General features: G+C 45.0%; 2 protein-coding genes and 1 long non-coding RNA gene across 5 annotated transcripts in view; 1 reads left to right on the top strand and 2 right to left on the bottom strand.

The window, feature by feature from the left end:
* Positions 1-25,919, bottom strand: part of FBXL13 (F-box and leucine rich repeat protein 13) — a 223,045-nt gene that overhangs the window by 108,921 nt on the left and 88,205 nt on the right. The window lies entirely within an intron of this gene.
* The window catches only part of LRRC17 (leucine rich repeat containing 17), a 48,386-nt gene that overhangs the window by 15,134 nt on the left and 7,333 nt on the right, over positions 1-25,919 (top strand). For 2 of the 3 annotated variants that reach the window (XM_040412983.1, XM_040412982.1), the window contains 2 exons: positions 19,150-19,989; positions 22,146-22,301. In XM_040412983.1, coding sequence (XP_040268917.1) covers positions 19,242-19,989; positions 22,146-22,301 — 904 coding nt within the window. In that variant the 5' untranslated portion in view covers positions 19,150-19,241. The remainder of the gene's footprint in view (positions 1-19,149; positions 19,990-22,145; positions 22,302-25,919) is intronic. The other variant, XM_040412984.1, reaches the window with a different exon arrangement.
* Positions 1,750-24,123, bottom strand: LOC120982787. The gene is made up of 3 exons (XR_005774969.1): positions 23,963-24,123; positions 15,267-15,272; positions 1,750-1,765 (listed from the first exon to the last, which is right to left on the bottom strand). It is a non-coding gene; the product is annotated as an uncharacterized LOC120982787 (long non-coding RNA).

Below are 25,919 nucleotides of genomic sequence, written 5' to 3'. Positions count from 1 at the left end.
GAGTTTTCTCCAATTCGATGATATATTTTAACTTGAAGCATCCCCGTCACCATGGGAACGAGTCTATGTTAAAATATACCATCGGAATTTAGTTATATCGTGAAAACTCAGATCCGACAGTATATTCTAACACAGAGGTGTTCCCATAGTGATGGGGACGCTTCAAGTTAGAATATACTAAGAACTGTGTACATGACTGCCCCCTGCTGCCTGGCAGCACCCGATCTCTTACAGGGGGCTGTGATCCGCACAATTAACCCCTCAGGTGCCGCACCTGAGGGGTTAATTGTGCGTATCATAGCCCCCTGTAAGAGATCAGGTGCTGCCAGGCAGGAGGGGGCAGACCCCCCTCTCTCCCCAGTTTTAAATTCATTGGTGGTCAGTGCGGCCCCCCCTCCCCTGTATTACATTCATTGGTGGCCAGTGCGGCCCCCCTCCCTCCCTCCCCAGTATTATATTCATTGGTGGCCAGTGCGGCCCCCCCTCCCTCCCTCCCCTGTATTACATTCATTGGTGGCCAGTGCAGCCCCCCCTCTCCCACCCTCCTAATTAAAATCCCCCCCCCCATCATTGGTGGCAGCGGAGAGTTCCGATCGGAGTCCCAGTTTAATCGCTGGGACTCCGATCGGTAACCATGGCAACCAGGACGCTACTGCAGTCCTGGCTGCCATGGTTACTTAGCAATTTTAGAAGCATTATACTTACCTGTGCTGTCTGTGACCGGCCGGGCGCTCCTCCTACTGGTAAGTGACAGGTCTGTGCGGCGCATTGCTTATGCTGTCCGCATCTTTTGCAGCCCCATTGAAGTGAATGGGTCTGCATCCGAGCCGCAAAAACTGCGGCTCGGATGCGGACCAGAACTACGGTCGTGTGCATGAGGCCTAAAATAGGGCAGCCAAATTAGCAAATACAAAAGAAAAAGATGGCAGCTGTAGTTACTGAATATTAAACACAATGGGGCATATTTAGTAAATGATTTACAACACTTTTAGGGTGTAAAAAAGTCTGCAATTATGGTGTGTGCCATATTTCTGCTATAGTTTGCAATTTTTAACACTTATTGCCACTTTTTAGAAGTATGGAGGAAAGGTGTGGGATTTAGAGGGAGGGTGGGGCCCACTGCTCATATGCCTGCAAATATTACCCGTTCACAAAATGGCAAACAGCAGCAAGACGTTACAAGGTAATTGATTATAGGGGTCCCTGGAGTGACTTGCACCAGTGTCTAGAAGTCATCTCAGCCACCCAATCCATCTAAAATAATAAACTGTTAAATAATCTATCCAGTTTTTTTTATATGGACGTTTAGGTTGGTTGAGATGTTGTACTCTGCCTATCTCTACCTGATGCAGTCACTCTACTTTGCCATGTGGCAGGTGTGCCAAAGGTGGGGGACTAGTTGCTCACCTTGCTCGGCCCCAGGGGATTCACCTGTACCCATGAAGGCATGTATCTGAGTAGTGGGCCCTGTGGGGTTTCGCTCTGGTAGATAGGTTAAGCGGGCGCAGTACAAAGGCAAAATACAAGTTCTTAACTCAAAACGTCAGTGTTTATTCACACGAGGCAATTGCACAAAATAGCACGTAACTTTGCAGTCTTGGTGTTAATTCACACACAATGGAAAGTTCATATAACACAAGTCACCTTGCTGGCAGATCTGCCTCCAGTAGTCCACAGCAGGCTTTAGGGGGCCTGTTTCCCCAGCATGCGGCTCTTAGCCCTCCAGCACGGCACAAAGCCTCAGATCCCCAAAACAGCGACAACTCTGCTGAGCTCAGCTGCCTATTTAAGGACAGCCAGGTGCTGCCAAAACTCGGACCGGCACTTAAACTCTGGTCTGGTATTTGACCTCACCTGGCTGGAAACCAGCCCAGCCGCACATGCTGGGAGGAAAATACCCACCTTGCCAGACACAACCCCTCACTGTGTCACAGCCCCCAGTCCGATACTGAAGATGACTTCCCACTTCTCCCCTCCACTGCAGAGCTCCGGCCCCTCCTGCACTGATCACATGAAGGTGAGGTCATCAGTCGATTATAGTGCCCGTCCTGCTGTGCTCCCCACTCCCATCCCCTTTCTCTTTGAGAATCCCAGGCATTTCCGGTAATTTATAGATTGCGGCTGAGCAATTTTTTAAGGTCTTAGTAAGAGTACATGTCTGGGAAAAAAAAGAGGACAAATAGTCATCCGAAAGTTAAAAACTGTTCTGGAGGAGGATATGGCACTTGTGGGGAACTATGGCTGTCAATTATGGAACAACTATGGATATGGTGGAAACTTAGAGGGTTTTGCCAGAGATTTATAGCACATTTATCTGTTATGGGGGAACTGTGACTGGCATTTGTAGTGAGTGGTGGCTAGCACTTGTGGAGGAACAAAGAAACTATGGCAAGCAGTTATGGAGGCAATGGATGAAAGGTTTTGGGTCATTGACTGGCACTAATATGGCACTGTCAATGGCTGTCTCTTATGGTAGCACTGTGGTTGCTCTGTTAGACAGGCATAGTGGCTAGTAGGGGCCAGTATTTGTAGGGGCACTATGGTTGTAACCTTTTGGATCAGTCTGGATAGCTCCTATGTTAGCAATATTGCTGGGAGTGGTAGGGGCATTGAGGATTTCACTTATGGAGACTCAGTGGCAGGCTGTTTGGGGGCACAGTGGCTTTCAATTATGGAGGTACAGTGGCTGGCAGTTATAGGGGCACTGGGGATATCACCCCTGGCATCACTGTGGATAACACCTGTGGGGGTCAGTGTTGCTGGGATTTCTTGGGGAACTATGGCTACCAGTTACAGAGACAGCAGATTAAACTTATGGGGGCATTGGTCGGTACTTATATGGCGTTGTCACTCACTATCTCTAATGGGGACACTGTGGATAGCACAAGGGGCCCACAATTGTAAGATCTGTAGGAGTGGTGTGGCTGGCACTATATATGGTTGGCAGTTAAGAGGGCAATCCCAGACACTTGACTAAATGTATGAGGGCTCAGTCTAGTACTTATGGTAAAGGGGCACAACGAGGGCACTGGGAGTGGGATTTGTGGTGTTATTGCTGTACTGTGATGATACAGACATGCAAAAAATCTGTTCCGTACATCTTAGGCCTCATTTACCAAGGACTGTCTTTGTTACCCCTAGCAACCAATCAGAGCTTGGCTTTCATTTCTTTACCTGCTCTGGAAAAATGAAAGCTGATTTCTGATTGGTTGCTATGAGCAATGAAGACAGTCTTACCGGTAGATAGTTTTGATGAATGAGAAACCATTCCTCAAGGAAGGGGGGAGGGGTGTTATTATTTATTTTATGTAATCCCCTAATATTACATATATAATAGGCATTTATATATTTAGGCGAGGCATTGTTCCAATGTAGGTACAAAATGGGACATGCAGCTAAATTTACAACTTTTCAACACCATAATACTGCTGTAGAAGATTGATCCATTCACCCCACAGCGTTCACCTGAAGAGTCATTGACCCTCTGCGTCACCAGCGACTGCTCTCATTCAGTGCAAAGGTGCTCTGCTTTTCTATCTTTGTTATTTCATGATGAATTTCTAAGGGGTATTTCCATTTGGGACATGTATTACATATCCATAGGATGATGCCCCCGAGGTGTACAGACAGCAAGTCACGCATGTGCGGCCACCCTTCATTCACTGCTATGGAACTTCAGAATATAGCTGAGCACTGGTTTGATTTTAAGAAGTCCCATAGTGATGAATGGAGAGGTGGCCGCGGCTTGTCCTGCATGTTCTCCAATCGCTGCTATGGGACATCCACAAACATTGTTATGGAACTCCAATAGCAATAAATGGAGAGGACACACAATGTGCTCTCCTTTTACTTCGGACCCCTGTTCTGGACATATGAGCAGTTCCCAAAGGTGGAACTCACACCTATCGGACACTTATGGCACATCCTAACAATATATACCTTACATGTCCCAGATGGGAATACCCCTTTAACCTCCTCCCTGAGCAAATCATGCATGCACCCCTGAAACCAAAGAAAGCAAAAAAAAAAAAAGACACAGAATAAAGACACAGAACACATTAATTGGGGGATGAATGGCCAAATAATTTATTTAAAATAAAAAAAATGGCAAACCCCCGACTCACGGAGAGTCACCCTCCAGCACTCAGGAGAGGAAAACCCCCTGTGGAGGAAACCTCTAGGGAACCATGGCTGGAGGGCTGCCCTTCCCTTGGGCTTAGAGGGTAATGCCACTATGTGACTGCCACATAAATAGTAAGGGTGGGTGCAGCAGCCGGGCTGATCTGGTTCGCTAGGCGGATGTCCCTTTCCTCCCATTGGGCGATGGGCTTCCTGCTAGAACCTCCAAATTTCGTCAAGGTGCGGTGGGCAGGGGTAGTCAAGCTCAAGGTCCTCAGGCCATCAAGTACGGCACCAAATATGGCCGCTCGCCAGCTTTTTACAAGGATTCTTCCCTTATGACACACGTGCTTGTGATGTCACAGGTGTCTATGACTAATGTTGGTGGCAGGGTGCAGAAGGGTTAACCCTTTAGTGACTGTCAAAGTACCTTACTGCAGAGGCCCTTAACCACTTCCTGACCACACTTTGTCAATATACATCAGTTTGGTTAACCGCCATATATTTGGGGCCCACTTACGATCGCAGGGTTTCCTCCTTCTGGGGGGCATGTTTGTTCTGTTACTTACAGCCACTGGTCCAGGTGCCGACACAGAGTACCCAGACCATTGGCTCTTACTTAACCTCTTCCAGACTGCACCATGTAAATGAACAGACTAACAGCATGGTCCGGTCACTTTTATATGTGACCCTCAATCCTATCCTGGGACCGCACTTAAGTATAGCATAGCCATGAAACAGACACTTGCATCCTGACTTTACCCAAGCAAGAAGCGCAGTGCTTCACTGTTATAGTCACCATTGGGCACAAATATGATATTATATTATAATATTCGGGGTTGTGTAGATTGTATTATTTGCCCTTATAACATGGTTATAAGGAAAAATAATAGCATTCTTAATACAGAATGCATAGTACAATAGGGCTGGAGGGGTTAAAAAAAAATAAAAAATTTTTTAACTCACCTTAATCCACTTGTTCATGCAGCCCGGGTTCTCTTCTGTCTTCTTTCTTCAGGACCTGGGTAAAGGACCTGCGGTGACGTCACTGCGCTCACCACATGGTCCATCACATGATCCATCACCATGGATAAAATAATTTAAAGGGGCAGCACCACCCCGTTATAAGCTGCAGTATGGTGGCAACGTCAAGACCACTGCACAGTGGATTTTGCCTTTTGCTTTTGGCTCCATCCACTGTTTTGAATCCAGGCTGCTGAAAACAGCTAATCAGCGAGGTGCCGGGTCTCCACTAGGGTTGCCACCTGTCTGGTAAACCACTTGCCAAAAGTGGCAACCCTACATGTAGTTCATCCATTATATAACAGCTTAGGGTAACCGCTTTCATAACCCCCAAAAGAAGGACACCATACCCGGGACAGTGGGTGACGATACAACACACAGAATGGAAAGCATAATCTATATACCAGCGTCAAGAGAGATTACAGGGAGGTATAAGAGGAGAGGACTACAACTCCCAGCATGCCCAGGTTATCATTATGGGATATCAGTGGATGTTTCAGGAAGGAGGGCTATAATGAGAAGACTACAACTCCCAGCATGTTGAGGCTGATATAATATGATATAGCAGAGCACATTATAGGGAGGAAGTATAAGAGGAGAGGGCTACAACGCCCAGCATGTTCAGACTGTTATTATGAGAAATCCAAGCAAGAGGGGGTATAAGAAGAGAGAACTACAGCTCCCAGCATGTTGAGGCTGATATAATGTGATATATGTGGAGAAGTGAACTACAAATCCCATCATGTCCAGGTCTTTATTATAGGATATCAGAGAGCATTTCAGCTAGGGGTATAAGAAGAGAGGATTATCACTAGGGATGAGTGAATCGACTTCGGATGAAACAACTCCAAGGTACCACTTGGAACCAAACCCGAGTTCGGGAAATGTTTTTTTTTACAGTAGAAATCAATTTATGAAGCTATTACGCAAAGTCTCACGAAGTAATAACTTCGGCTCATTGGAGCCAATACATTCTACATACTTGCTCCGTACAATATTGAAACAAAGTTTTATGAGAATCGACTTTAGATGTTTTATCTGAAGTCAATTCGCTCATCTCTAATTATCACCCCCAGCATGTCCAGGCATCATGAGGATATTTCAGGGAGGAAGTATGAGAGGACTACAAGGCCGCATCTATCTCACTTTGATGGCATATCCAAGTGATATGCTATTAAAGTCTGAGATGACACAACCCCTTTAATGTGCTTGGAATGAAATGATGATGTTTATGTTACTGTACCCACCGAGTCTGGGGACCCCTGTTGTGTAGTAGTAGAAGCTGGCAAGCAACCTTTTCAGCGGTGTTACCATTCCTTTATAAGTTGATTCAATCAGAAACAATATTCCTAGATGCCATCCTGCAGGAGGAGGAGTTGTCAATCAGAAGAAGTCATTTTCCAGGTGCACTGCATTATGATTTGATGGGAGACTTTGTGGTTCTAGAAGCATTTGTAGGTGGAGTTGAGCTTCATCCATATAACTGAGTATTTGTTGCCTCTGTAATGAGTGTGTACATTGTAAGTGCAGGAGTGTCAATGATACCTATTGTGAGACTGCACTGAAGTCTGGGCCTAGACAACCTTTGAGGAGCATGCTAGTGAGCTCTGAGAGAAACATAGGCCTGAAAGTGACTGGAAACCATGTAGAGCCTGTGGAACCGCTATGCAACATGGTGTCAGAGAGAGGGAAAGACAGGTCTCTGATCTGGAAGCCCTTACAGAAATTACTTAGAGATTGTGATTGAGCTACAGAGACTAGTGAGTGAGATTATGGCGAGAAAGCCACAAAAATTGCTCCTGGTTGCACCAAAAAGCATCAGCGACATTTCAGAAGGATACAGCACCCCTTTCATCTGTATGGAACCATGCTGATAGGTCATCAATATCATATTAGAATATCACTAATCAATTTAGACTCAGAGAGCCAGTAATGAATGCAGTACTCTTACATGTTTATCTCATCCCATCAAGAGAACAGCCAAGCGTTAATGCTGTTATCCCAATTCTACAACTACTGTTATAAAGAGGATTACCAAAATGAATGAAGTTTCAAGTCAAGCATGTGTGCTTTCACTCCTTTGATTTCTATGGGACTGCCAGAAATAGCTGAGTGCTTGTACACAGCTTTCTCCAGCTTTCCCATAGAGATAAATGCAGCAGCAGTGCATCTTCTCGACAATCCCTGTGGATAGGGCATAACTTGAAATAACATACTCCTTTAATGAGGAATACAGCTCTGGAGAGCTAATGGGTCCTCTTTAAAGGGGTTTCTCATGATTTTGATATTGATGGCCTATCCTCAGCATAGGTCTGCAGTATCTGATCTGTGAGGTCTGACTACTGGATACACCACTGATCATGTTTGAAGAGGCTGCGGTGCTCAAGGTAAGCTGTGCTTGGTACTGCAACCCAAGACTATTCACTTGAATGGGATTGAGCTACACCTAGGCCATGTGACCAATAAACATGATTTGACCAGCCTAGGAAGAGGTCGCAGTGCTCAATGGACCGTCGTAGCCTCAGCTGATTGTTGGAGGTGCCAGGAGTCAGAAAACCGCCAATCAGACATGGATGACCTTACCTGAGGATAGGCCAGCAATATCACAATCCTCGGCAACCCCTTTCACTAGGATCAATTGTGTCTGATTTCAACAAGTTTTGTTCTGCTGAGAGAAAAGCTTCTCAGAGAGGTGTCTGGCAGTGGCTTGTCTCCAGCCAAGTGTGCAGACTGAGCATGTATGTTCACAGGGAGGTTGGCAAAGCCAACAGCTATCTTTTGAGTAAGGGTTTAATGCAACATTTTGGCCTAAATCATGAACCTTACATCAGGTTTCATGGCAAAATGTGCAGTATCTAATGATTATAAAGAGAACAACCAAAATAAATACTGCTGTCTTGCTGTCCAGGGCCATTTTTCTATCACACATCCTCTGTTTCCTCCCCTGTATTGTGAAAGAAAACAGACAGAGAAGAAGGTTTAATGTCTTGGTTGACAGTAATTTTAAGTATGTAAGGAGTCAATTTACAAACCTGCATTACAAACAAGAAACATTGCTCACTGTTTATCACTAAATATACACTCACCTAAAGAATTATTAGGAACACCATACTAATACGGTGTTGGACCCCCTTTTGCCTTCAGAACTGCCTTAATTCTACGTGGCATTGATTCAACAAGGTGCTGATAGTATTCTTTAGAAATGTTGGCCCATATTGATAGGATAGCATCTTGCAGTTGATGGAGATTTGAGGGATGCACATCCAGGGCACGAAGCTCCCGTTCCACCACATCCCAAAGATGCTCTATTGGGTTGAGATCTGGTGACTGTGGGTGCCATTTTAGTACAGTGAACTCATTGTCATGTTCAAGAAACCAATTTGAAATGATTCGAGCTTTGTGACATGGTGCATTATCCTGCTGGAAGTAGCCATCAAATGATGGATACATGTTCTCATTCTGTTTACGCCAAATTCGGACTCTACCATTTGAATGTCTCAACAGAAATCGAGACTCATCAGACCAGGCAACATTTTTCCAGTCTTCAACAGTCCAATTTTGGTGAGCTCGTGCAAATTGTAGCCTCTTTTTCCTATTTGTAGTGGAGATGAGTGGTACCCGATGGGGTCTTCTGCTGTTGTAGCCCATCCGCCTCAAGGTTGTGCGTGTTGTGGCTTCACAAATGCTTTGCTGCATACCTCGGTTGTAACGAGTGGTTATTTCAGTCAACGTTGCTCTTCTATCAGCTTGAATCAGTCGGCCCATTCTCCTCTGACCTCTAGCATCCACAAGGCATTTTTGCCCACAAGACTGCCGCATACTGGATGTTTTTCCCTTTTCACACCATTCTTTGTAAACCCTAGAAATGGTTGTGCGTGAAAATCCCAGTAACTGAGCAGATTGTGAAATACTCAGACCGGCCCGTCTGGCACCAACAACCATGCCACGCTCAAAATTGCTTAAATCACGTTTCTTTCCCATTCTGACATTCAGTTTGGAGTTCAGGAGATTGTCTTGACCAGGACCACACCCCTAAATGCATTGAAGCAACTGCCATGTGATTGGTTGACTAGATAACTGCATTAATGAGAAATAGAACAGGTGTTCCTAATAATTCTTTAGGTGAGTGTATATACAGTATATACATATACGCACACATTGACATTTATTCTACAATTTGTGTCTGATTACTCCAAAGACATGGACTACCCATGTGCTTACTATGTTGTTATAATATATATATAGATTAATCAAATAGAAAATTGCTTAGGGATTAAATAAAGATACATTTAATGGTACACTGTAACTGAGAAACCCTATTACAGATGTTAGTTTAAGGTCCACAGGTTCAAGAACTCCTAAAGTTGCATTCACCCTAAAGTCTTTCAGAACTTGTTGTGCTGTGTTCAGGTTCCAGTCCCAACTGCCAGAGGATCCACAATAATACAGTCCTGATCAAAAGTTTAAGACCACTTGAAAAATGGCAAAAAAATCATATTTAGCATGGCTGGATCTTAACAAGGTTCCAAGTAGAGCTTCAACATGCAACAAGAAGAAATGGGAGTGAGACAAAAAAATATTTGAGTATTCAATTTAATGAAAACAACAAATAAACTGAAACAGGCTGTTTTTCAGCTGATCAAAAGTTTAGAACCACACCTCCAAAAAAAAACTAAACCCCCCCAAAACAGAAATCCAACTTCCAAACATGAACTCAGTAATGAGTAGCTCCGCCGTTATTGTTTATCACTTCAAAAATTCGTTTCGGCATGCTTGCTGTAAGCGTTTCCATGAGGTGAGTGGGAACACTTCTCCAAGTGGTGAAGACCGCCGCACGAAGGCCATCTACTGTCTCGAACTGTTATCCATTTTTGTAAACTTCCCTTGCCATCCATCCCCAAAGGTTCTCAATTGGATTTAGATCAAGGGAACACGCAGGATGGGCCAAAAGAGTGATGTTATTCTCCTGGAAGAAGTCCCTTGTCCTGCGAGCATTGTGTACTGTAGCATTGTCCTGTTGAAAAGCCCAGTCGTTACCACACAGACGAGGGCCCTCAGTCATGAGGAATGCTCTCTGCAACATCTGGACATAGCCAGCGGCCGTTTGACGCCCCTGCACTTCCTGAAGCTCCATTGTTCCACTGAAGGAAAAAGCACCCCAGACCATTATGGCGCCCCCTCCACTGTGGCACATAGAAAACATCTCAGGTGGGATCTGCTTGTCATGCCAGTAACGTTGGAAACCATCAGGACCATCAAGGTTAAATTTTTTCTCATCAGAGAATAAAACTTTCTTCCACCTTTGAATGTCCTATGTTTGGTGCTCTCTTGCAAAGTCCAAACGAGCAGTTCTGTGACGTTCAAGGAGACGAGGTCTTTGAAGACGTTTTTTGTTTTTGAAGCCCTTCAGTCTCAGATGCAGTCTGATGGTTATGGAGCTGCAGTCAGCACCAGTAAGGGCCTTAATTTGGGTCGAGGATCGTCCAGTGTCTTGACGGACAGCCAATTCGATCCTCCGGCTCAGTGCTGATGACATTTTTTTGGGTCTTCCACTTGACTTTTTTGTTCCATAACCCTCAGGATCATTTAAGAAATTCCAAATGACTGTCTTACCATGGTGCGCTGTGAGAGACCCTGCTTATGCAGTTCAACAACCTGACCACGTTCAAAAAGGGAGAGTTTTTTTGCCTTTGCCATCACAACGTGTGACTACCTGACAGAAAATGACAATGAATCCACACCTTTGCACAGATTTGGCCTTTTAAAGGCATGGTCCTAAAATTTTGATCAGCTGAAAAACAGCCTGTTTCAGTTTATTCGTTGTTTTCATTAAATTGAATGCTCAAAAAATGTTTTGTCTCACTCCCATTTCTTCTTGTTGCATGTTGAAGCTCTACTTGGAACCTTGTTAAGATCCAGCCATGCTAAATATGATTTTTTGCCATTTTTCAAGTGGTCTTAAACTTTTGATCAGGACTGTACAAAACAATGAGAAGGATCAGTTCTCATTCTTAGGGCTCATGCACACGACCGTATGCCCTCCAAGACATACGGTCTGTGAACGAGCCATATGTCCTAGAGCAGCATACATCGTGCGCACGGGAGCGCACAGCATCATAGGTTACCATGATGCTGTGCGCGTCGGGCCGCCCTTGGGGCTATTGTCCCGCACTCATAATATCATATGAGTGTAATATATCTCATCAGAAAAAAAAGTCTTGTTCTGGAGTTATCAGCTACCCCCCACCATTTTCTTTCCTAAACTAGATTTCTTTCTAACATTTGTGATAAACCATAACTCCTTGTTGAAACCAAGCTCACTGGAGGATCATTTAACATCATCGCATAGAGGATTATACGCAGGGGCGTGGCAGAACTGACTGGGCCCCACAGCAAATTTTTGTGCAAGGCCCCTCACCAAATTAATGGGCACACTCATACACGCACTCACCACATATATGGACGCACTCATACAGGCACTCACTACATACATAGACACACTCATCCAGGCACTCACCACATGCATGGACGCACTCATACAGGCACTCACCACAAACATGGACGCACTCATACACGCACTCACCATATACATGGACACACTCATACACGCACTCACCACATACATGGATGCACTCATACAAGCACTCACCACATACATGGACGCACTCATACACAAACTCACCACATACATGGATGCACTCATACAAGTACTCACCACATACATGGATGCACTTATACAGGCATTCACCACATACATGGATGCACTTATACAGGCACTCACCACATACATGGATGCACTTATACAGGCACTCACCACATACATGGACTCCCTCATACAGGCACTCACTACATACACACACTCATACAGGCACTCACCACAAACATGGACGCACTAATACACGCACTCACCACATACATGGACGCACTCATTCACGCACTCACCACATACATGGACGCCCTCATAAACGCACTCACCACATGCATGGACGCACACACACGCACTCACCACATACATGGACGTACTAATACATGCACTCACCACATACATTGGACACACTCATACATGCACTCACCACATACATGGACGCACTCATACACGCACTCACCACATACATGGACGCACTCATACACGCACTCACCACATACATGGACGCACTCACAACATACATGGACAGACTCACATACGCACTCACCACATATATGGACATATATACTGTATTGTGGGGATTCGCTCTGGTAGTTAGGATTAGCGGATGCAGCACAGAGCCAAAGTACAAGTTCTTGGTTCAAAACATCAGTGTTTATTCACACGTGAAAGCAAAACAAAAACGCAAGTTGCTTGGTGATCATTCACACAAATGAAAAGTTCATATACAAAACAGTCACCTTTTCTCCTGGGTGTTACTTCACACCTTGTTGGAAGTTCTGCTCTTTCAAGTCTACAGGCAGGCGTTAGGCGGCCTGTTCGCCCTCACAGGGGTCTGAGCCCTCACAGCCCGGCTCAAGCCGCGGATTCCAACACAGCCCTCAGGTCACAGCACACAGACTTCCTGAGCTCCACTGTCAGACAGAGGTAATCCTCTCCACCTGGCAGTGCTGGTTGTTTTTTTTATGCCTGGCAAAACCCAGCCTGGAACATGGGGAGTAGTCACCCACCCAGCACTTTGACTGCTCCCAGTAAGAGTCGTCCCGGATCAGCTATTATAGCCATACTAAGTATCAAGGTGTCAAACAGCAACTGTTGCTGACACAAAAAAAAATGGCTCTCTGGTTATATCCAACAGACCACGTGGATGTCTGCCATATAGAAGTTCGAAGGGCGAGAACCTAGTAGAGGCCTGGGGCACTTCTCGCATTGCAAACATAAGATAGGGCAGAAGGAGGTCCCAGTCCTTCCCATCCTTAGACACTACTCGTTTTAACATGGTTTTTAACGTTTAATTAAGCCTTTTTACTAGGCCGTCAGTTTGCGGTTGATAGACGGACGTCCGTATCTGCTTGATGTTCAGCAACTTACAGAGTTCCCGCAGGACCTTGGACATAAAAGAGGTCCCCTGGTCAGTCAGAACCTCTTTAGGTAGCCCCACTCTGGAGAACATCTCTATTAACTCCTTTGCTATGAGTTTAGCCGATGTACAGTACAGACCAAAAGTTTGGACACACCTTCTCATTCAAAGAGTTTTCTTTATTTTCATGACTATGAAGGCATCAAAACTATGAATTAACACATGTGGAATTATATACATAACAAACAAGTGTGAAACAACTGAAAATATGTAATATTCTAGGTTCTTCAAAGTAGCCACCTTTTGCTTTGATTACTGCTTTGCACACTCTTGGCATTCTCTTGATGAGCTTCAAGAGGTAGTCCCCTGAAATGGTCTTCCAACAGTCTTGAAGGAGTTCCCAGAGATGCTTAGCACTTGTTGGCCCTTTTGCCTTCACTCTGCGGTCCAGCTCACCCCAAACCATCTTGATTGGGTTCAGGTCCGGTGACTGTGGAGGCCAGGTCATCTGGCGCAGCACCCCATCACTCTCCTTCATGGTCAAATAGCCCTCACTTTCAAAGTCTTCCCAATTTTTCGGCTGACTGACTGACCTTCATTTCTTAAAGTCATGATGGCCACTCGTTTTTCTTTACTTAGCTGCTTTTTTCTTGCCATAATACAAATTCTAACAGTCTATTCAGTAGGACTATCAGCTGTGTATCCACCTGACTTCTCCTCAACGCAACTGATGGTCCCAACCCCATTTATAAGGCAAGAAATCCCACTTATTAAACCTGACAGGGCACACCTGTGAAGTGAAAACCATTTCAGGGGACTACCTCTTGAAGCTCATCAAGAGAATGCCAAGAGTGTGCAAAGCAGTAATCAAAGCAAAAGGTGGTTGAAGAACCTAGAATATGACATATTTTCAGTTGTTTCACACTTGTTTGTTATGTATATAATTCCACATGTGTTAATTCATAGTTTTGATGCCTTCAGTGTGAATCTACAATTTTCATAGTCATGAAAATAAAGAAAACTCTTTGAATGAGAAGGTGTGTCCAAACTTTTGGTCTGTACTGTATGTCGCAGTGGCTCCGCCTCCGGGTACAGAGTGGCATAGTCTAGGACTACCAAGATATGTTGGTACCTACAAGATCCATAGCGATTCTTTCAAATGGAGTCTTGATAATCGGGAAAGGCACTAAGGGACTGTGGAACAGGTGTTAGGGGCTAGTTGTTTGGCAGGTCAGGCAAGGCTTACAAAAGTCATCCACCTCTCTAAACACACTGGGCCAGTAAAACCGTTGTAGTATCTGCTCCTTTGTCTTTTGCAGTCCCAGATGACCCCTGAGAACATGTTGGTGGGCTAACTCTAACATGAGTTTTCGATAAGCCCGAGGCACCACCAACTGTTCAATGGGTTCACCCGATATAGCATATTCTGGTCGACCACAAAATGGGGAAACATCGACTCGGCCCCAGGTTGTTGGGGTACCCCATCAACTATTACCACATTCTCCCAAGCCTGGGATAGGGTTGGGTCTCGGCTTTGGGCTGTACTGAAATTCTCCCCGGAGACGTTGAGGTCTGCCAACTCAGGTCCCAGTGGCAATTCCCCCACATCTCCAACCATTACCCTACGCAGGGTTGTCTCCCTCTCTTCTAACAAGGTGGCGGTCACCCCTACCGCTGGCCCTTCGGCCTCAGGCTCCCAGCGTTCTGGCCGTCCTCCTGAAGAAGGCCAATCTCCTGGGCTCACCCCTGACTCAGGGGTACCAGTCACTCTCACAACCGGCCATAGGGCCGGAAAACTCGGAAAGTCTCTCCCTACTATGAGTTCGTAGTGCAAATTTGCGGCGACCGCCACTTCGTGGGTCTACCTGCCGGCTACCGTGGTTAGAGACACCAGCACTGTGGGGTAGTCTTTTAAGTTTCCATGAATGCACATCACCTCAACTTTCCCGCCAGTATACTCGGCGGACCGCACTAAGGTAGCCCTTACTAAGGGTCACCAAGCTCCCTGAGTCCAGCAGCGCCTCAGTTTGAGTGTCTCCCACTTCCACCTGGCACAAGTGGTCTAGAGCCTCCGGGGTACCACAATTAGTGTCCATGGGTTCAACCCGATGGGGACACTCAGCCCTTACATGGCCAGGTTCCTGTCTCCGCCAGCAGATTACCTGGGTCCGGCCCATAGTGGGAACCTCCCAGGTGGGTTTCACCGGCTCATACCATTGGACCTGGGGTGGGAAGTTCTGGGGTTTACCTGTCCCCCTCCTGAAAGAACACCCCTTAAGATTCTTAGTGGCCTCATAGCGTTCCACCAGGTCCATCATTTCCAGGAGACACCTGGCCAATCCAGAGCTGGAGAGGGGGTGGCATCGCCCTCCAGAATATGTCAGCCAATAGTCTATCCAGCATAGCCGTGGGACTCAGCACATCAGGCTGTAGCCACTTTTGCAAAAGGTGGAGTAAGTCATAATACTGGGGTCTCGTGGGCTCAGCAGGCTTAAACCCCCACTGATGTACCTGCTGGACCTGAACCAACACATTTACCCCCAGTCTTGCCAAAATCTCAGCCTTTACCTTCGGGTAGTTGGTCACTTGATCATCCGGCAATTCGAAATATACGCGTTGGGACTGGAAAGGAGCGATGACCTCAGCCCACTGGTCTTGGGGCAGCTTTTCCCTGGTGGCCACTTTCTCGTACATCGCCAGGTAGGTTTTGATGTCGTCTGCGGGTGTCATCTTAGGGATTGCTGCACGGAATGCTTTCCTGGCATCGTGGACGCTTGGGGTTGCTTCTGCTGTCTGCAAAGCCATCACATGTTGTAGCAGCAACTGGTTGGTCTATTGCTGTTGCTTATTAGCCTCCCGTTGGTGCAGGTTGGTCTCTCACTGCTGTAGATTAGCTTCCATGAGGGCCTTCACAACAGCCTCCATTTTGTCGTGGGGTACGGGTTGTAATACCGCTGGTTTGATGTACGACATACAACCGTGCCCAAAAATGCAAATCAAAACAAATACATCGACGTTCACGCCAGACTCACTGCAACTGCACGCATCCTCCACCAAATGTGGGGATTTGCTCTGGTAGTTAGGATTAGCGGGTGTAGCACAGAGGCAAAGTACAAGTTCTTGGTTCAAAACATCAGTGTCAGTACCTATCATCCACGAAGATTCCTTTTACCTTCTTACAGTATATATATATATATATATATATATATACACATACACACACATGAACATACAAGTAGTTATACACCTATTTCTACACACAGACACTTACCTTTCCTGTAGACAGCTGATGTCTGGTCCTCACAGGCAGCCTGGAGAAGTAGGTGCCATCACCCCTCTGTACCATCCAGTGACAGCAGTGGAGGGGTTAATCAGTAACCTGCTATGGGGGGTCAGAGAACAAGACACATGGGGGGGGGGGGGGGGGGGCAGGCATTCTAGAGCTCTGAGTGCTGGAGCAGCCAGCCTGCTCTACAGTAGCTTGATCCCATAAAGTTCTGCTATTGGCTGGCAGCTGATCTCATAGTAAGCTGCCAGCCAATAAAAAACTGAAATCAGTACTGGCAAGTGGTGTGCCAGTACTGAGGATCCCAGCCTGAGAACGGCCATAGGAGGAGGAGAAGACGCCAATTATACTGTATCTGCTTCTCACTTAGTAAGGACCTTCAGTGGGAGGAGCTCCATCACTGCTGCTGTAAGTGGCATCTGCTTCTATAAAGTGCAGCAGTTGTGAGTAGGGGCAGCCCTAGATCTAATGAAAACATTAGTACTGCTCTGGGGCCCCTTCTGAGCTCGAGCCCCGAAGCAGTCGCTTCCCCTGCTTCCCTGATAGCTACGCCACTGTTTATACGGAGAGGAGGGGGAAGGAGAAGGGAGGATGTGAAGAGAGAAGTAGAGAGACCAGACACCACATGCATGACTAGGAACACTTTTTACCAATAGGTACCCTGTGTAAAGGTGGTTTAGATTACCCGATGAACGAGCCCGTGTCCATCGGGTGTAGGTATCATTGATGTGGACACCAATACCTGTTTTTTGGGCAGTAGATTATTCTGTGTAAACTGACCTGCTGCCCAGAAACAATGATTCTTTGTAGGGATGAGAGATTACAGCAGCGATTGCTTGTCCTCATATCCTCTGATGAACAGGCAATTATCGGGTACAAACACTTTATTCCCAATATTTGCCTGCTGAGTCGTGTAAAGGGACGTTTAGTCTACTTAATACAATAGTATCATAAATGGTACACTGTAAGTCAGAAGCCCTGTTACAGATTTTAGATTATGGTCCACAAGGTTCAAGAACTCCTAAAGTTTCACTCACCCTAAAGTCTTTCTGAACTTGTTGTGCTGTGTTCAGGTTCCAGTCCCAACTGCCAGAGGATCCACAATAATGCAAAACAATGAGAAGGATCAGTCCTCAGAGTTAAATGGGATGTCTCACTTCAGCAAGTGGCATTTATCATGTCAAGAAAGTTAACACAAGCTACTTACTAATGTATTGTTATTATCCATATTGTCTCCTTTGCTGGGAGGATTCATTTTTCCATCACATTATACGCTGCTCGTTTCCATGGTTATGACCACCATGCAATCCATCGGTGGTGGTCATGCTTGCACACTATAGGAAAAAGTGCCGGTCTCTCTGGTGACGCTTTTATCTATAGTGTGCAAGCACGGCCACTGCTGCTGGTTTGCAGGGTGGTCATAACCATGGAAATGAGTAATGTATAATATGATGGAAAAATGAATCCAGCCAGCACCAAAGGAGGCAATATGGACAATCACAATACATTAGTAAGTGCTTTGTATTAACTTTCTTTATGTGATAAATGCCATTTGCTAAAGTGAGACAACCCCTTTAAGGTAAACTTGCACGGCCTTCCATAGCTGACAAATACCTCTCCAACTAAAGAAAACATTCAACTTGCTCTACTGAATACTGGTCTTGAAGGGGTTAAAAGGGAACAGGTCACATCAGATGTGCAGTAGAAATTGTGTTCCGCACAGGATAGTGCAGGTAGGGTTGACCAGACTGATATATAGTTTATAGGAAAAGATTCAGTAGAACCTGTGTTTAATTAGTTTAAATCTTTGCTTATTCTGGGATTAGTAGTCATAGATAGTGTGAAGGCTGTCAATCACTGAGTAGGGCCACCCACTGGACTCCTAAGTATAGAAAGAGCAGGAATCTAAATGAATAAAATACAGATTGTATAAGTGCATTGACTCTTTTTGCCACAAGATTATAGATCAATCTGTTTAGCTTTTCATGCTCCACTAGGCCACTGTCACTCAGTGTTTGGTCAGTATTTGATCTGTAAATTCCATGAGCGATTGTGAGCCAAACCCAGAAGCGGAGCCTACACCGAGATAAGGTACAATAAAAAGATTTCTGTTTTTGACACGCACCTAGTTTTGGTTCACAATCGCTGATGGAAAACATTGACCAGATAACTGTAGTGTGAACTAGGCCTTGCATGCTGCCCATAGATTGCCCATTGGGGGAGATTTATCAAAACAGTGTAAATGTAGGCTGGCTTAGTTGCCCATAGCAACCAATCAGATTCCACCTTACATTTTTCAGAGCTTCTAAACCAGTTTCCCTTTACACTAGTTTGATAAATGTACCCGATTGTTTTCAAGATGGCAGGTTCCCTTTAATACCTATGGTAATGTTCGTACGTAGATCCCATTGTAGAGTTTTTTTTTTACAGCAATGAATAGCACAAATTGAGCTTTTCACAAATCCACTTATTCCAAACTGCAAATCCCAGTTTTTCATCTTGCACAAATTCTCAAAAATGTTCGTGGTAAAGAGAGTTCAAAAGGTGAGCACTAGCAAACTAATTAGAACCATCATGTACTGTGTAACTTTGTGTATGAATGTTAGATTGTTTCCAGAACTCGTTTTTTCTTTTCTTTTGCTTTTAAAGTATGCATTGTAATGTTCTATTGAAATGTCTAATCAAAGTTTACATTTCCATTCTCTTGTTTTTCAGTAGAGGGCTTCCAACTCTCCCAGCTGTGATCTCTGCTTGAAGAAAGATATTTCACTGCAGCACTTGGAAATCTGAGCCAGCTGGATGTCAGGATGCAAGTGGTCACCCTAATAATATTGCTTTTCTTTTGTAAAGCATCCGAGTTTAGGAAGGTAAGAAGAAACAACCGGGCAAACAATGACAAATCCCACAACTCCCAAAAAAACTCTAGTACTGTTAAGCGCTATGCTCCAGGAATACCGTGTGATATATACACATATATCAATGAGAAATATTTGGACTGTCAGGAGAAGAAACAAACAACTGTCCAAGATGATTGGCCAGAAGATCTAATACACATTCTGCTGGCGAGAAACAGAATTCGTATAATAAAAGATAACGCATTTTCGAAGTTTCAGATTCTAAAGAGTTTGGATTTGCAACAAAATGAAATTCGAAAAATTGAGCCGCAGGCTTTCTTCGGGTTAAAAAGTCTGACAACTCTTCTGCTGCAACATAACCGGATCAAAATCTTGTCGGAGGAGGTATTTATCCAAATGCCACGGCTTAATTACCTTCGGCTTTATGACAATCCGTGGGACTGTAACTGTGAGCTGGAGTCTCTTGTAACATTACTACAGATTCCACGAAACAGGAATTTTGGAAATTATGCCAAGTGTGAGAACCCAGCAGAATTGAAAGGTCAAAAGTTGAAACAGGTTACACCTCAAATAATATGCCAAGAAGAAAATGGAGGACCTAAACCATTAGAAGGATCCAAGGTCACCAAACCTTCTGTGGATTCAACACTTTGTCATACGTATCTATATCCAACTGCAACACTAGACTGCAGAAGGAAAGGTATGTAATATGGCTAATTATTATAATTCCTAAAATACGTTTAGCACCAAGAACTGGATCTAATTAGTTCATATATCTTTGGGGAAATGTTTTCTTGCCCAATTTTGGCAAAAATCTGTTTAATTATATTCATTATGATATATTCATTATGATCTATATAAGGGGTACTCAAGTACTTTTTGTCAAAGTCCACATACCTGGGTCTGCTGTAGTGTGAAGGTCCGAACCACAAAAAATGGCCTGTTGCCCTGCAGTTAATTTTATAATTTTTTTTACAAAAAGCTTCTTTCTGCTAACCACATAGTTATAGTGCCTCCCTAGTGCTTCCCGACACGATATGAATGTCCCTTTAGGGCTAACAATATTAATACCCCTTAGTGTCCATCAGACAGTATACCCCTTTAGTGTCCCCCACAGAGTATGATTATGATACCCTCTTAGTGCCGTACTCACAGCAGGATGATCACTTGGTGCCCCCCACACAGTATCATGCTCCTTCAGTGCCCCTGAAACCAAGCAGATTGATATATATTTGTGTGGCAAAAGATTCAGTAAAACCTATATTTTATACATTTACTGTATATCTTTGCTTTCTAACATTTTTCGATAAGGGAGGTGTTATCAGTGACTGACAGCTATCTCTCCATTTACATTTATACACACAATGCAATAAATCACTGATAACATCTCCTCCCACTATAGCTCTTCTTATAGTGAATTGGGCACGGGCCGGACTTCCGGCAGCACATGTGAGCAAGCGTTAGTACGGATCCGGCAGGCTGTTCCTCTGCCGGACAAGCCTAACGCTAGTGTGAAAGAAGCCTAATCTGTTATTTTGGCGCTTCACCTCTGCCCAAAAACTGAACAAAAAATAACCAAAAAAGACACACCCCAAAATGGTATAAATGAAATGTACAGATTATCCCACAAATGAGCCCTCACACAGCTTTGTAGACATAAAATTAAAAAAATTGTGGGGGTCAGAATATAGGGATGAAAAAATTTAATTTTTCCAAAGTTTTTTTTTTTTAAGTATTAAAACACCAAAAAATTATACAAATCTGGTATCACTGTAATTGTACTGGCCCAGAGAATGAAGGGCATGGGTCAATTTTACAACACAGGGAACACCGTAATAGCAAAACTCATAAACTGTGGCGAAATTGTGTGTTTTTTTCCAATTCCACCCTATGTAGATTTTTTTTCCAACTTGCCACTACATTGATGTGCAACAGCAAATGCCGAGTACCCCACCGAGGGGACAAGATTAGTGCCTTGCATAGCAACACATTTTTTGTTACAATAAGCCATACTTCTATCTCCCCCCAATTCCCTCATAGTGCCCCCTTCACAATAGAATGCTCCCTTAGTGCCCCCATGCAGTACGTATGCCCCTTTTGGGGCATAACTACTGTCTGGGGGCACTTAGTGCCAACTCAAAGTTATAATGCTCTGTAAGTGCCCCACACAATAGTTATCCCCCTTAGAGTCCCCACACAGTAGTTATGCCCACTTCATACCCCCCTTAGTGCCCTCTCAAGATAAGAATGTCCTGTCAGTGCCCCCACACAATATTATCCCTCCTTAGTGCCCCACAATTAGTTATGGCTTAGTGCCCCCATTCACAGTAGTTATTCCCCCATAGTTCCCCACACAGTTGTTATGCTCCCTTAGTGCCCCCTTCAAAGTAGAATGTCCCTTTGGTGCCCCTCACAGTAAGAATGCCCCGTTAGAGCCCCCAGAGTTATGCCCCATTGGTGCTCCCACACAGTAGCATGGCTGGGAATGGTAGAGCTGGATGCTAATGGCTGCCTGCTTCATCATTGCATTCAACAGTATCTGCATCCTCAGGATGCATATAAAGTTAAAAATGAGACATGATGCAGCCCTCCAGGGACCATAGGACAGCTGCCAAAATCCAGGACCATCCCTCTGGATCCAGGATAGTTGGGAGGTATGTTTAATCTGAACATACCCGGTCTACAAAATGCAAAACGAAAAGAATGTTACCACTACTTGCTTGAGAAAGCTGAAACACTGAATGGGTGAACACGGATACCGGCCACGTGCGTTCCGTAGAACTGCTGGCCCCTAATAGAACTGTCTCATCCTTGTCCATAATTCGGACAATAATATTGTCATTTTCATTCTTTCAGAATTACAGCAGGTTCCAACTGACATTTCTCCAGATATTATAAAACTGGACCTCTCAAGCAACAAAATCAAGCGACTGCAAGCAAAACAGTTTAAAGATGTTCCAAATCTTGAGATTTTAAACCTGAACAACAATGGGATAGAATTTATAGATCCAGGTATGTGTAAATTTTTTTAAAAATTAAGGGGTTAGTTGCACCGCAATCTGTTACTTCTCCGCAATTACGCCACGTCTAAAAAAGTGGGCGGAGCGGGCCAGTGCCTCTAGATAACTTTGGTGGATCCACCGCCAGCTTAGGGCTCGTTCACACGAACGTGTGATGCCCGTTGCCGTATTGCGGTACGCATTTGCGGATCCGCAATACACGGGCACGTTCCGTGTGCATTCCGCATCACGGATGCGGACCCATTCATTTCAATGGGTCTGCAAATCTGGAGATGCGGAACGGTACGGAACGGAAGAAAGGAACACTACGGAAGCACTACGGAGTGCTTTCTGGGGTTCCGTTCCGTTCTCCCGCACCTCAAAAAGATAGAACTTGCCTATCTTTTTGCGGAACTTTAGGATCGCGGAACCATTCAAGTGAATAGGTCTGCGATCCCCATGCGCCTGCCCCACAGACGGTGCCTGTGCATTGCGGACTGCAATTTGCGGTCCACAGCACGGGCACAGGCTTCACACGTTCGGGGTTTATTAAGATCAGGGTCTAAAACCCTGGTCTTAATAAATGTGACCCTAAGATTTTAATGTAGTCTGCAGAAAGGAACATATCTTTTTCAAAGAACTCAGGGTAACATTTCACTAGTAATTAGTGCCAAAGATGAGGGATAGAATAATTTTTAAAGGGTTTTCCATTCCTTTTATATTGATCACCTGTCCTCAGGATAGGCCATCAGTAATCAGTTGTTCTTCAGGCCCTTTACCGCTGTGTTCATTGTGTGTAGTGGACAGAGCTGGTGACTGCAGGACTGTGAGCAATGCTGCAATAACCAGCTTCATCCACTACACACAATAAACAAAGCTATGTAGTCCCGATGCTAACTTCTAACAGTGGGGCTACTGCAGAACAACTGATCAGCGGGGGTGCAGGGTGCTGGGCCACCACTTATTATCAGATATTGATGGACTATTCTGAGGACAGGTGATCAATATAAAAGGCTCATAAAACCTCTATAATCTTCCTTAGGGTTCATGCACACGGCCATTGTGCGGCCGTTCCATGCATTGGGGACAGCAATTTGTGGTCCCCAATGCACAGGCAACATCCATGCGGCGGCCGGGACAGATCGAGACCCATTCAACTTGAATGGGTCTGTGATCCGTCCGCACCGTAAAAAATAGAACATGTTCTATTTTTTTGCGGTGTGGAGGCACAGACAGAAACACCACGGAAGCACTCCATAGTGCTTCCGTGGGCTTCCGATCCGTGTTTCCGTTCCGCAATACGGCCAAGCAAAGGCCGTGTGCATGAGCCCTTAAAGGAATTTTCTGGGACTTCATAACCCCCATACAAGCGTGTATGAACCTGTCAAACAAAACAACTTGCCAATATAAAAATAATTTCAAAGCACTGTGGAACTGCTGCTTTTTAAACCTCTCTGGAAAATCTTCACTTCTGCCAATACCACGTCCATCTTCTTACTTTTGAAACTTCCTGTCCATGTAGTGGACCAACAGGTCACTTCCAGGTGCAGTAGATGGGGCTGTAATCCTCCCTCATCTATCGGAGCATGCACACAGCAGATTCACTGTATAAGTGCATGCACTGATAGATGAGGGAGGATTCTGTACGCAGGACTACGGACCCGTCAATTGCACAGGACTGGTGCAAGGATTTTTGCCACCCTAGGCAAAAGCTAATTTTGCTGCCCCCCTTGACTCTGCCTATTGACCACGCCCTTTGAACCGCCCCTTTTTGTCGCCCACCTATTTATACAGACTGTACCCTTCATTGTGGTAAGGCCACGTTTTCTCCCTCCAGCTACATACCAGGTCATCCACAGATCCACACATAAGTGTAAGTGTCACCCACAGATCCACACAAATGTCACCCACAGATCCCCACAAGTGTCACCCACAGATCCCCACAAGTGTCACCCACAGATCCCCAGAAGTGTCACCCACAGATCCCCAAAAGTGTCACCCACAGATCCCCACAAGTGTCACCCACAGATCACCAAAAGTGTCACCCACAGATCCCCAAAAGTGTCACGCACAGATCCCCTCCCTGCCCAGCGCCGCCTCCTAGCTAATTTATTCACTTCACTTGCCGCTGAGGTAAATGCAGAGAAGCGCCGTAATCTCGCACAGGCGCACTGGATACAGTAGTCTGCGCCCGTGCTGACTATTGGCAGAGGCATCGTCGAGCGAGGTGTGCTGGAAGACGGCACATGCGCACTTCGCTCGACGATGCCTCTGCCAGTAGTCCACGCGGCCCGGGCGCAGACTACTGTATCCAGTGCGCCTGTGCGAGATTATGGCGCTTCTCTGCATTTACCTCAGCGGCAAGTGAAGTGAATAAATTAGCTAGGAGGCGGCGCTGCGGGACGGATAAAAAGGTCCTAATGCTAAGCCTGGCCAGAGCGGCGCCCCCAGCAAGAGTGCGTTCTACGCGGTGGCGTACTTTGCTTATGGGTGGCGCCAGCCCTGCCATTGCACCGCCGTTGTCATGGACTTGGAAACAACATGATCATCCATTCCAAGGACAGAAAGCTTCAGCAGTAACAAGATGGATCTGACATTGGCAGAAGTGAAGATTTACCAGAGAGGCACGTCACGTGACATGTTCATAAAGCAGTGGAACAACGGGGCTTTGAAACTGTGGTTTTGTTTTACAGGTTCACACACATAAGCAAGGGTTATGTATTCCTGGATGTGACTATTTTTCAGTTTTTCTCCTTCCCACCTTCCAAGAGCCTTAACATTTTTATTTTTTCCATTGAAATAGCCATGAGGCTTGCTTGTCTTTGCAGCACAAGTTGCACTTTTATATGTAATCTGTTTTTATTGATTTTCAAAGAAGAACAATAAAAAAGTCCAAATACACACAAAGTGCAAAGCCAGGATGGTGCAGTTTCACAGTTATCATTAAACTGATCAAAACAAAACTGAGAGTGCAAAAGTACTCAGTGGATAAACAGCGCATGGAAAAAACACTGGATAAATGGACTGGAGTCAAAATGAGCTCGTTCACAGTCACACCTTATCCTTCCACTCCTAAGCTGACATAAAACAGAGACAGACCATTAGAGCAACGAGAGAAATAACACAAATAGAACAAAAGAAATAGCGGAAAGTAAGAGAGGAGGTGAAAAAAAGGGGCAGAGTGAAGAAGGGAATAAGGTAATAATCGATCATGTAGCCATGAGAAAGTGCCTTAATAGACCTTTTTATGGTGGAAATGGGACCTGGGATACAATATGAGGAATCGCAACAATATCCCAACCACAATCTGTTTGTAAGTTGAAAAATTGCATTACAAAAAGGTTTCCGCTTAGAACTCTTTCACCATACTTGCAGAATGGTCAACTCCTGCACCTCACATTTCCAACAGTCCGCAAGAACGGAGGGAACATTTTTGTGAATCAGTACTGGACGTCTGTACCAACAACTCAGCAGTTTGTAATTCTTTTCTTGGGCAGAGTATGAATGCCTTAGTCCAATCTGCATCAGAGATAGAAACAGCCATATAAAAGATGGCCTACCAACTGAGTCAGCTTCTACTGTAAAAGCATGGTATAAAGTCTAGAAAGAATGTGTGCCAGGGTGAATGCTG

Source organism: Bufo bufo, chromosome 1 (genome assembly GCF_905171765.1).
Source record: "Bufo bufo chromosome 1, aBufBuf1.1, whole genome shotgun sequence".
Lineage (NCBI taxonomy): Eukaryota > Metazoa > Chordata > Amphibia > Anura > Bufonidae > Bufo > Bufo bufo.
This window is presented reverse-complemented; position numbering and strand designations above follow the sequence as displayed.